The sequence below is a fragment of the Oncorhynchus masou genome, chromosome 29 (assembly GCF_036934945.1).
Source record: "Oncorhynchus masou masou isolate Uvic2021 chromosome 29, UVic_Omas_1.1, whole genome shotgun sequence".
NCBI lineage: Eukaryota > Metazoa > Chordata > Actinopteri > Salmoniformes > Salmonidae > Oncorhynchus > Oncorhynchus masou.
Genome location: NC_088240.1, coordinates 17134714 through 17146926, shown reverse-complemented (window position 1 = coordinate 17146926; position 12213 = coordinate 17134714). Strand labels below are relative to the sequence as shown.

The 12213-nt window shown below is 52.5% G+C and overlaps 1 protein-coding gene across 1 annotated transcript in view; it reads left to right on the top strand.

Annotated features, from left to right (window-relative positions):
* LOC135519092 (unconventional myosin-XVI-like) overlaps positions 1-12213 on the top strand; it is a 290319-nt gene that overhangs the window by 202139 nt on the left and 75967 nt on the right. Inside the window, 1 exon segment of the mRNA XM_064944150.1 lies at positions 588-793. Coding sequence (XP_064800222.1) covers positions 588-793 — 206 coding nt within the window.

Sequence of the window (12213 nt, the reverse complement as noted above, 5' to 3'; positions counted from 1 at the left end):
GCGTGTTCGAGTGGCGCCGGTGTATTTAGTGTCTGAGAAACACACTCACCCAGCCTTAGTCAGGGTAAAGAGGCCTTTGTGTTGCTGGTCCCTACAGAGGCAACACACCCTAAGCAATCAGACTACTTCATCACACACATACTCCATGACATCACTCCTCACTCACTGTTGTCTTGGCGACCGCTGACCACACTGAGGGAACCCCGACCATGACACACCCCCCCCCCCACCTTCACACACACACACACACACACACACACACACACACACACACACACACACACACACACACACACACACACACACACACACACCTTCCTCTGTGTGGAGAAGTTATGTGTTCAGTTCAGTACTAAGAGCTCTACTGTAGACACAGTACTTGCCAGGCCTACAGATCTCTATAGACTATACAGTATGGCATCAAATGGTTGAGGAACTAACCATATTGAAGCTGATACCAATGCCATTGCTTTCACATGTTTGAAAGTGATAAGGGCTAGGACTGAGGAAAAGGTTCAACTCCATTTCCATGTGCATAAGGAACATGAACTTCAACATGAAACAATATCCCCCCCTCCCCCTTTCAGAACGCTCTGTCAGAGGTGATCAGTAAGCTACAGGCGTGCACCCCTCACTTTGTGGAGTGTGTACGTCCCAACAGCAGTGACATGGCGGACAGCTTTGACAGTTGCTACGTGTCTACCCAGCTGCAGTACGTCGGGGTGCTGGAGATGGTCCGGATGATCCGCTATGGCTACCCTGTACGCCTGCCCTTCAACAGCTTCCTCACCAGGTAGGTACCACCATACCGTGCCTGCTGCTCCTGTAGAACTTGAAGAGGGAGGACAGACATGGCACTGATTCATAATGGATTTGTTTTGGCCTCTATTGTCAGGTTCCGTTTCAGTCCCGACAGCCCTTTCCCCATAGTTTGCAGATCTGAAGGAATCCAAAAGGTGTAAAAGGATGTGGGTGCCTCAATCTTGACTTTCAATTAGGTTTGAGAAGCTTCTCCCACTTATCCAATCTTTTCAGATCTGTGAAGACTGAAGAGGTAGGGGCTAGGTGAATGGGCTATGGGCTGAAATGGAACCAGGCCTGTGAGTGTGGTGGGTCACTGTGTGATGGAAGTCTGTGTGATGGGAGAATGTGTCCTCTCTGTAAAGGTCTGTGTGATGGGAGGATGTGTCCTCTCTGTAAAGGTCTGTGTGATGGGAGGATGTGTCCTCTCTGTAGTGGTCAGTGTGATGGGGGATGTGTCCTCTCTGTAAAGTTCTGTGTGATGGGAGGATGTGTCCTCTCTGTAGTGGTCAGTGTGATGGGGGATGTGTCCTCTCTGTAAAGGTCTGTGTGATGGGAGGATGTGTCCTCTCTGTAGTGGTCAGTGTGATGGGGGATGTGTCCTCTCTGTAAAGTTCTGTGTGATGGGGGATGTGTCCTCTCTGTAAAGGTCTGTGTGATGGGAGGATGTGTCCTCTCTGTAAAGGTCTGTGTGATGGGAGGATGTGTCCTCTCTGTAGTGGTCAGTGTGATGGGGGATGTGTCCTCTCTGTAGTGGTCAGTGTGATGGGAGGATGTGTCCTCTCTGTAGTGGTCAGTGTGATGGGGGATGTGTCCTCTCTGTAGTGGTCAGTGTGATGGGAGGATGTGTCCTCTCTGTAAAGGTCAGTGTGATGGGAGGATGTGTCCTCTCTGTAAAGTTCTGTGTGATGGGAGGATGTGTCCTCTCTGTAGTGGTCAGTGGGATGGGGGATGTGTTCTCTCTGTAGTGGTCAGTGTGATGGGGGATGTGTCCTCTCTATAGAGGTCTGTGTGATGGGAGGATGTGTCCTCTCTGTAAAGGTCAGTGTGATGGGAGGATGTGTCCTCTCTGTAAAGTTCTGTGTGATGGGAGGATGTGTCCTCTCTGTAGTGGTCAGTGTGATGGGGGATGTGTTCTCTCTGTAGTGGTCAGTGTGATGGGGGATGTGTCCTCTCTATAGAGGTCTGTGTGATGGGAGGATGTGTCCTCTCTGTAAAGGTCTGTGTGATGGGAGGATGTGTCCTCTCTGTAAAGGTCAGTGTGATGGGAGGATGTGTCCTCTCTGTAGTGGTCAGTGTGATGGGGGATGTGTCCTCTCTATAGAGGTCTGTGTGATGGGAGGATGTGTCCTCTCTGTAAAGGTCTGTGTGATGGGAGGATGTGTCCTCTCTGTAAAGTTCTGTGTGATGGGAGGATGTGTCCTCTCTGTAAAGGTCTGTGTGATGGGAGGATGTGTCCTCTCTGTAAAGGTCTGTGTGATGGGAGGATGTGTCCGCTCTGTAAAGTTCTGTGTGATGGGAGGATGTGTCCTCTCTGTAGTGGTCAGTGTGATGGGGGATGTGTTCTCTCTATAGAGGTCTGTGTGATGGGAGGATGTGTCCTCTCTGTAAAGGTCAGTGTGATGGGAGGATGTGTCCACTCTGTAGTGGTCAGTGTGATGGGGGATGTGCGTCTTTGTAAAGGTCTGTGTGATGGGGGATGTGTCCTCTCTGTAAATGTCTGCCTTCTCCATGTATTCTCCCTGCCTTCTCCCTGCCCTCTCCCTTGCCCTCTACCTGCCTTCTCCATGTATTCTCCCTGTCTTCTCCCTGCCATCTCCCTATCTTCTCCCTGCCTTCCCCATGCCATCTCCCCTGCCATCTCCCCTGCCATCTACCTGCCATCTCCTGTGCTCTCCCTTGCCCTCTACCTGTCTTCTCCATGTATTCTCCCTGCACTCTCCCATGCCATATACCTGCCTTCTCCCTGCCCTCTCCCTTGCCCTCTACCTGCCTTCTCCATGTATTCTCCCTGTCTTCTCCCTGCCATCTCCCTATCTTCTCCCTGCCTTCCCCATGCCATCTCCCCTGCCATCTCCCCTGCCATCTACCTGCCATCTCCTGTGCTCTCCCTTGCCCTCTACCTGTCTTCTCCATGTATTCTCCCTGCACTCTCCCTTGCCATCTACCTATATTCTCCCTGCACTCTCCCTTGCCATCTACCTGTCTTCTCCCTGTCTTCTCCCTGCCTTCTCCATGCCATCTCCCTTTCATCTCCCTTGCCATCTCCCTTGCCTTCTCCCTGCCTTCTCCATGTATTCTCCCTGCCATCTCCCTTGCCATCTCCCTGCCTTCCCCATGCCATCTCCCCAATCTTCTCCCTTGCCATCTACCTGCTATCTACCTGCCATCTCCCTGCCATCTCACTATCTTCTCCCTGCCTTCTCCCTGTCTTCTCCTTGCCATCTCACTATCTTCTCCCTGCCTTCTCCCTGCACTCTCCCTTGCCATCTCTCTTTGCTAATTGTCCTTTTACAGCATACATTAGGTTCCCTACCCCACACATTAGACTCTTGGTGGGTTCCCCACCCCCACACATTAGACTCTTGGTGGGTTACCCACCCCCACACATTAGACTCTTGGTGGGTTCCCCACCCCAACACATTAGACTCTTGGTGGGTTCCCCACCCCAACACATTAGACTCTTGGTGGGTTCCCAACCCCCCACACACACCTACGCACATAATGCTCAGGTGGAAGTTACCAACTTAGAGTGTTTCTTCAGGTCAGCGTGACCTGAACAGAAGTACAGCCTGTCGTATTCATAGTCAACATGTCTCTCTCTCTCAATTCAATTCAAGGGCTTTACTGACATGGGAAACATATGTTGTCATGCCATCTCCCTTGCCATCTACCTGCCTTCTCCATTTCTTCTCCCTGCCTTCTCCCTGCACTCTACCTGCCTTCTCCCTGCACTCTCCCTTGCCATCTCCCTATCTTCTCCCTGCCAGCTCCCTATCTTCTCCCTATCTTCTCCCTGCCTTCTCCTTGCCTTCTCCCTGCACTCTCCCTGTCTTCTCCTTGCCATCTCCCTATCTTCTCCATGCCTTCTCCTTGCCATCTCCCTATCTTCTCCATGCCTTCTCCTTGCCATCTCCCTATCTTCTCCCTGCCTTCTCCCTGCACTCTCCCTTGCCATCTCTCTTTGCTAATTGTCCTTTTACAGCATACATTAGGTTCCCCACCCCCACACATTAGACTCTTGGTGGGTTCCCCACCCCCACACATTAGACTCTTGGTGGGTTCCCCACCCCCACACATTTGACTCTTGGTGGGTTCCCCACCCCCACACATTTGACTGTTGGTGGGTTTCCCACCCCCCACACATTAGACTCCTGGTGGGTTCCCCACCCCCACACATTAGACTCTTGGTGGGTTCCCCACCCCCACACATTTGACTCTTGGTGGGTTCCCCACCCCCACACATTTGACTCTTGGTGGGTTCCCCACCCCCACACATTTGACTCTTGGTGGGTTTCCCACCCCCCACACATTAGACTCTTGGTGGGTTCCCCACCCCCCACACACACCTACGCACATAATGCTCAGGTGGAAGTTACCAACTTAGTGTGTTTCTTCAGGTCAGCGTGACCTGGACAGAAGTACAGCCTGTCGTATACATAGTCAACATGTCTCTCTCTCAATTCAATTCAAGGGCTTTACTGACATGGGAAACATATGTTGTCATGCCATCTCCCTTGCCATCTACCTTCCTTCTCCCTGCCTTCTCCCTGCCTTCTCCCTGTATTCTACCTGCCATCTCCCTTGCCATCTACCTGCCTTCTCCCTGCCTTCTCCATGTATTCTCCCTGCCATCTCCCTTGCCATCTCCCTGCCTTCCCCATGCCATCTCCCCAATCTTCTCCCTTGCCATCTACCTGCTATCTACCTGCCTTCTCCCTGCCATCTCCCTGTCTTCTCCCTGCCTTCTCCCTGTCTTCTCCCTGTCTTCTCCTTGCCATCTCACTATCTTCTCCCTGCCATCTCCCTGTCTTCTCCCTGCCTTCTCCCTGTCTTCTCCCTGTCTTCTCCTTGCCATCTCACTATCTTCTCCCTGCACTCCCCCTTGCCATCTCTCTTTGCTAATTGTCCTTTTACAGCATACATTAGGTTCCCCACCGCACACATTAGACTCTTGGTGGGTTCCCCACCCCCACACATTAGACTCTTGGTGGGTTACCCACCCCCACACATTAGACTCTTGGTGGGTTCCCCACCCCAACACATTAGACTCTTGGTGGGTTCCCCACCCCAACACATTAGACTCTTGGTGGGTTCCCCACCCCAACACATTAGACTCTTGGTGGGTTCCCAACCCCCCACACACACCTACGCACATAATGCTCAGGTGGAAGTTACCAACTTAGAGTGTTTCTTCAGGTCAGCGTGACCTGAACAGAAGTACAGCCTGTCATATTCATAGTCAACATGTCTCTCTCTCTCAATTCAATTCAAGGGCTATACTGACATGGGAAACATATGTTGTCATGCCATCTCCCTTGCCATCTACCTGCCTTCTCCCATCCTTCTCCCTGCGCTCTCCCTTGCCATCTACCTTCCTTCTCCCTGTATTCTCCCTGCCTTCTCCCTGTATACTCCCTGCCATCTCCCTTGCCATCTACCTGCCTTCTCCCTGCCTTCTCCATGCCATCTCCCTTGTCATCTACCTGCCATCTCCCTTGTCATCTACCTGCCTTCTCCCTGCCTTCTCCCTGCGCTCTCCCTTGCCATCTACCTTCCTTCTCCCTGTATTCTCCCTGCCTTCTCCCTGTATACTCCCTGCCATCTCCCTTGCCATCTACCTGCCATCTCCCTTGCAATCTACCTGCCTTCTCCCTGCGCTCTCCCTTGCCATCTACCTTCCTTCTCCCTGTATTCTCCCTGCCTTCTCCCTGTATACTCCCTGCCATCTACCTGCCATCTACCTGCCTTCTCCCTGCCATCTACATGCATTCTCCCTGTATTCTCCCTGCCCTCTACCTGCCATCTCCCTGCCATCTCCCTGCCATCTACCTGCCTTCTCCCTGCCATCTACCTGCATTCTCCCTGTATTCTCCCTGCCCTCTACCTGCCATCTCCCTTGCGATCTACCGGCCATCTACCTGCCTTCTCCCTGCCATCTACCTGCATTCTCCCTGTATTCTCCCTGCCCTCTACCTGCCATCTCCCTGCCATCTACCTGCCTTCTCCCTGCCATCTACCTGCATTCTCCCTGCATTCTCCCTGCCCTCTACCTGCCATCTACCTGCATTCTCCCTGCATTCTCCCTGCCCTCTACCTGCCATCTCCCTGCCATCTACCTGCCTTCTCCCTGCCATCTACCTGCATTCTCCCTGTATTCTCCCTGCCCTCTACCTGCCATCTCCCTTGCGATCTACCGGCCATCTACCTGCCTTCTCCCTGCCATCTACCTGCATTCTCCCTGTATTCTCCCTTCCCTCTACCTGCCATCTCCCTGCATTCTCCCAGTATCCTCCCTGCCATCTCCCTGCCATCTACCTGCCTTCTCCCTGTATCCTCCCTGCCATCTCCCTGCCATCTACCTGCCTTCTCCCTGCCATCTACCTGCATTCTCCCTGCCATCTACCTGCCATCTCCCTGCCATCTACCTGCCTTCTCCCTGCCATCTACCTGCATTCTCCCTGCCATCTACCTGCCATCTCCCTGCCATCTACCTGCCTTCTCCCTGCCATCTACCTGCCTTCTCCCTGCCTTCTCCATGCCATCTCCCTTGTCATCTACCTGCCATCTCCCTTGTCATCTACCTGCCTTCTCCCTGCCTTCTCCCTGCGCTCTCCCTTGCCATCTACCTTCCTTCTCCCTGTATTCTCCCTGCCTTCTCCCTGTATACTCCCTGCCATCTACCTGCCATCTACCTGCCATCTCCCTTGCAATCTACCTGCCTTCTCCCTGTATTCTCCCTGCGCTCTCCCTTGCCATCTACCTTCCTTCTCCCTGTATTCTCCCTGCCTTCTCCCTGTATACTCCCTGCCATCTACCTGCCATCTACCTGCCTTCTCCCTGCCATCTACATGCATTCTCCCTGTATTCTCCCTTCCCTCTACCTGCCATCTCCCTGCCATCTCCCTGCCATCTATCTGCCTTCTCCCTGCCATCTACCTGCATTCTCCCTGTATTCTCCCTGCCCTCTACCTGCCATCTCCCTGCCATCTCCCTGCCATCTATCTGCCTTCTCCCTGCCATCTACCTGCATTCTCCCTGTATTCTCCCTGCCCTCTACCTGCCATCTCCCTGCCATCTCCCTGCCATCTACCTGCCTTCTCCCTGCCATCTACCTGCATTCTCCCTGTATTCTCCCTGCCCTCTACCTGCCATCTCCCTGCCATCTCCCTGCCATCTACCTGCCTTCTCCCTGCCATCTACCTGCATTCTCCCTGTATTCTCCCTTCCCTCTACCTGCCATCTCCCTGCCATCTACCTGCATTCTCCCTGTATCCTCCCTGCCATCTCCCTGCCATCTACCTGCCTTCTCCCTGTATCCTCCCTGCCATCTCCCTGCCATCTACCTGCCTTCTCCCTGCCATCTACCTGCATTCTCCCTGCCATCTACCTGCCATCTCCCTGCCATCTACCTGCCTTCTCCCTGCCATCTACCTGCATTCTCCCTGTATTCTCCCTGCCATCTACCTGCCATCTCCCTGCCATCTCCCTGCCATCTACCTGCATTCTCCCTGTATTCTCCCTGTATTCTCCCTGCCATCTCCCTGTATTCTCCCTGTATCCTCCCTGCCATCTACCTGCATTCTCCCTGTATTCTCCCTGTATTCTCCCTGCCATCTCCCTGTATTCTCCCTGTATTCTCCCTGCCATCTCCCTGCCATCTACCTGCCATCTCCCTGCCTTCTCCCTGTATTCTCCCTGCCATCTACCTGCCATCTCCCTGCCATCTACCTGCCATCTACCTGCCTTCTCCCTGCCATCTACCTGCCATCTACCTGCATTCTCCCTGTATCCTCCCTGCCATCTCCCTGCCATCTACCTGCCATCTACCTGCCTTCTCCCTGCCATCTACCTGCATTCTCCCTGTATTCTCCCTGCCATCTACCTGCCATCTCCCTTGCCATCTACCTGCCTTCTCCCTGCCATCTACCTGCCTTCTCCCTGCCTTCTCCATGTATTCTCCCTGTCATCTCCCTGCCATCTCCCTTGCCATCTACATGTCTTCTCCTGCCTTCTCCCTGCAATCTCCCTTTCCATCTACCTGCCTTCTCCCTGCCTTCTCCATGTATTCTCCCTGTCATCTCCCTGCCATCTCCCTTGCCATCTACCTGCCATCTCCCTTGCCATCTACATGTCTTCTCCTGCCTTCTCCCTGCCATCTCCCTTGCCATCTACCTGCCTTCTCCCTGCCTTCTCCATGTATTCTCCCTGTTATCTCCCTGCCATCTCCCTTGCCATCTACCTGCCATCTCCCTTGCCATCTACATGTCTTCTCCCTGCCTTCTCCCTGCCATCTCCCTTGCCATCTCCCTTGCCATCTACATGTCTTCTCCCTGCCTTCTCCCTGCCATCTCCCTTGCCATCTCCCTTGCCATCTCCCTTGTCATCTTCCTGCCATCTCCCTTGCCATCTACCTGTCTTCTCCCTGCCTTCTCCCTGCACTCTCCCTTGTCATCTACCTATCTTCTCCCTGCACTCTCCCTTGCCATCTACCTGCCTTCTCCCTGCACTCTCCCTTGTCTTCTCCCTGCCTTCTCCCTGCCATCTCCCTATCTTCTCCCTGCCTTCTCCCTATCTTCTCCCTGCCTTCTCCCTATCTTCTCCCTACACTCTCCCTTGCCATCTACCTGTCTTCTCCCTGCCATCTACATGTCTTCTCAGTGCCTTCTCCCTGCCATCTCCCTTGCCATCTCCCTTGCCATCTACATGTCTTCTCCTGCCTTCTCCCTGCCATCTCCCTTGCCATCTACCTGCCATCTCCCTTGTCATCTACATGTCTTCTCAGTGCCTTCTCCCTGCCATCTCCCTTGCCATCTACATGTCTTCTCCTGCCTTCTCCCTGCCATCTCCCTTGCCATCTACCTGCCTTCTCCCTGCCTTCTCCATGTATTCTCCCTGTTATCTCCCTGCCATCTCCCTTGCCATCTACCTGCCATCTCCCTTGCCATCTACATGTCTTCTCCCTGCCTTCTCCCTTGCCATCTCCCTTGCCATCACACTTGTCATCTTCCTTGTCATCTTCCTGCCATCTCCCTTGCCGTCACACTTGTCATCTTCCTTGTCATCTTCCTGCCATCTCCCTTGCCATCTACCTGTCTTCTCCCTGCCTTCTCCCTGCACTCTCCCTTGTCATCTACCTATCTTCTCCCTGCACTCTCCCTTGCCATCTCCCTATCTTCTCCCTGCCTTCTCCCTATCTTCTCCCTTGCCATCTACCTGCACTCTCCCTTGCCATCTACCTGCCTTCTCCCTGCGCTCTCCCTTGCCATCTACCTGTCTTCTCCATGCCTTCTCCCTGCCTTCTCCCTGTCTTCTCCATGCCTTCTCCCTGCCATCTCCCTTGCCATCTACCTGCCTTCTCCCTGTCTTCTCCATGCCTTCTCCCTGCCTTCTCCCTATCTTCTCCCTGCCTTCTCCCTATCTTCTCCCTGCACTCTCCCTTGCCATCTACCTGCACTCTCCCTTGCCATCTACCTGCCTTCTCCCTGCGCTCTCCCTTGCCATCTACCTGTCTTCTCCATGCCTTCTCCCTGCCTTCTCCCTGTCTTCTCCATGCCTTCTCCCTGCCATCTCCCTTGCCATCTACCTGCCTTCTCCCTGTCTTCTCCATGCCTTCTCCCTGCCTTCTCCCTATCTTCTCCCTGCCTTCTCCCTATCTTCTCCCTGCACTCTCCCTTGCCATCTACCTGCACTCTCCCTTGCCATCTACCTGCCTTCTCCCTGCGCTCTCCCTTGCCATCTACCTGTCTTCTCCATGCCTTCTCCCTGCCTTCTCCCTGTCTTCTCCATGCCTTCTCCTTGCCATCTCCCTATCTTCTCCCTGCCTTCTCCCTGCACTCTCCCTTGCCATCTCTCTTTGCTAATTGTCCTTTTACAGCATACATTAGGTTCCCCACCCCCACACATTAGACTCTTGGTTGGTTCCCCACCCGCATACATTAGACTCTTGTGGGTTCCCCACCCCCACACATTAGACTCTTGGTGGGTTCCCCACCCCCACACATTAGACTCTTGGTGGGTTCCCCACCCCCCACACATTAGACTCTTGGTGGGTTCCCCACTCCCCACACATTAGACTCTTGGTGGGTTCCCCACCCCCACACATTAGACTCTTGGTGGGTTCCCCACCCCCACACATTAGACTCTTGGTGGGTTCCCCACCCCCACACATTAGACTCTTGGTGGGTTCCCCACCCCCACACATTTGACTCTTGGTGGGTTCCCCACCCCCCACACATTTAACTCTTGGTGGGTTCCCCACCCCCACACATTTGACTCTTGGTGGGTTCCCCACCCCCACACATTTGACTGTTGGTGGGTTTCCCACCCCCACACATTAGACTCTTGGTGGGTTCCCCACCCCCACACATTTGACTCTTGGTGGGTTCCCCACCCCCTACACATTAGACTCTTGGTGGGTTCCCCACCCCCCACACATTAGACTCTTGGTGGGTTCCCCACCCCCACACATTAGACTCTTGGTGGGTTTCCCACCCCCCACACATTTGACTCTTGGTGGGTTCCCCACCCCTCACACATTAGACTCTTGGTGGGTTTCTCACCCCCACACATTAGACTCTTGGTGGGTTCCCCACCCCCCACACATTAGACTCTTGGTGGGTTCCCCACCCCCCACACATTAGACTCTTGGTGGGTTCCCCACCCCCACGCATTAGACTCTTGGTGGGTTCCCCACCCCCACACATTAGACTCTTGGTGGGTTCCCCACCCCCACACATTAGACTCTTGGTGGGTTCCCCACCCCCACACATTAGACTCTTGGTGGGTTCCCCACCCCCACACATTAGACTCTTGGTGGGTTCCCCACCCCCACACATTAGACTCTTGGTGGGTTCCCCACCCCCCACACACACCTACGCACATAATGCTCAGGTGGAAGTTACCAACTTAGAGTGTTTCTTCAGGTCAGCGTGACCTGAACAGAAGTACAGCCTGTCGTATTCATAGTCAACATGTCTCTCTCTCTCAATTCAATTCAAGGGCTTTACTGACATGGGAAACATATGTTGTCATTGCTAAAGAAAGTGAAATATATAGTAAAATAAGTTAAATAAACAATAAAATGTACAATAATCATTACACGTAAATATGGGTTGTTTTTACAATGTTGTTTGTTTTTCACTGGTTGACCTTTTCTTGTGGCAACAGGTAACAAATCTTGCTGCTGTGACAACACACTGTGGTAGTTCACCCATATGGGAGTTTATCAACATTTGGTTGGATTTATAATTATTTGGATCTGTGTAACCTGAGGGAAATATGTGTCTCTAATATGGTCATAGATTTGGCAGGAGGTTAGGAAGTGCAGCTCAGTTTCCACCTCATTTTGTGGTCAATGGGCACATAGCCTGTCTTCTCTTGAGAGCCAGGCCTGCCTACGGCAGCCTTTAACAATAGCAAGGCTATGCTCACTGAGTCTGTACATAGTCAAAGCTTTCCTTAAGTTTGGGTCAGTCACAGTGGTCAGGTATATTGCCACTGTGTACTCTCTGTTTAGGGCCAAATAGCATTCTAGTTTGCTAGAATGCTATTTATCTTGTTTTCCTATGATTTGGTTTGGTCTAATTGTGTTGCTGTCCTGGGGCTCTGTAGGGTGTGTTTGTGTTTGTGAACAGAGCCCCGGGACCAGCTTGCTTAAGGGACTCTTCTCCAGGTTCATCTCTCTGCAAGTGATGGCTTTGTTATGGAAGGTTTGGGAATCGCTTCATTTTAGGTGGTTGTAGAAATGATTGGCTCTTTTCTGGATTTTGATAATTAGCAAGTATTTACCTAATTTTGCTCTGCATGCATTATTTGGTGTTTTACGTTGTACACAGAAGATATTTTTGCAGAACTCTGCATGCAGAGTCTCAATTTGGTGTTTGTCCTATTTTAGGAATTATTGGTTGGTGAGCGGACCCCAGACCTCACAACCATAAACGGCAATGGGTTCTATAACTGATTCAAGTATTTTTAGCCAGTTCCCAATTTGTATGTTGAATTTTACGTTCCTTTTGATTGCATAGAATGCCCTTCCGTTGTCTCCCTGCTTTGTGGAAGTGACCTGTGGTGCTGATGTTTAGGCTGAGGTATGTATAGTTCTTTGTGTTTCTAGTGCAACGGTGTCTAGATGGAATCTGTATTCATGGTCTCTCGCTCTCTCTCTCTCTCTCTCTCTCTCTCTCTCTCTCT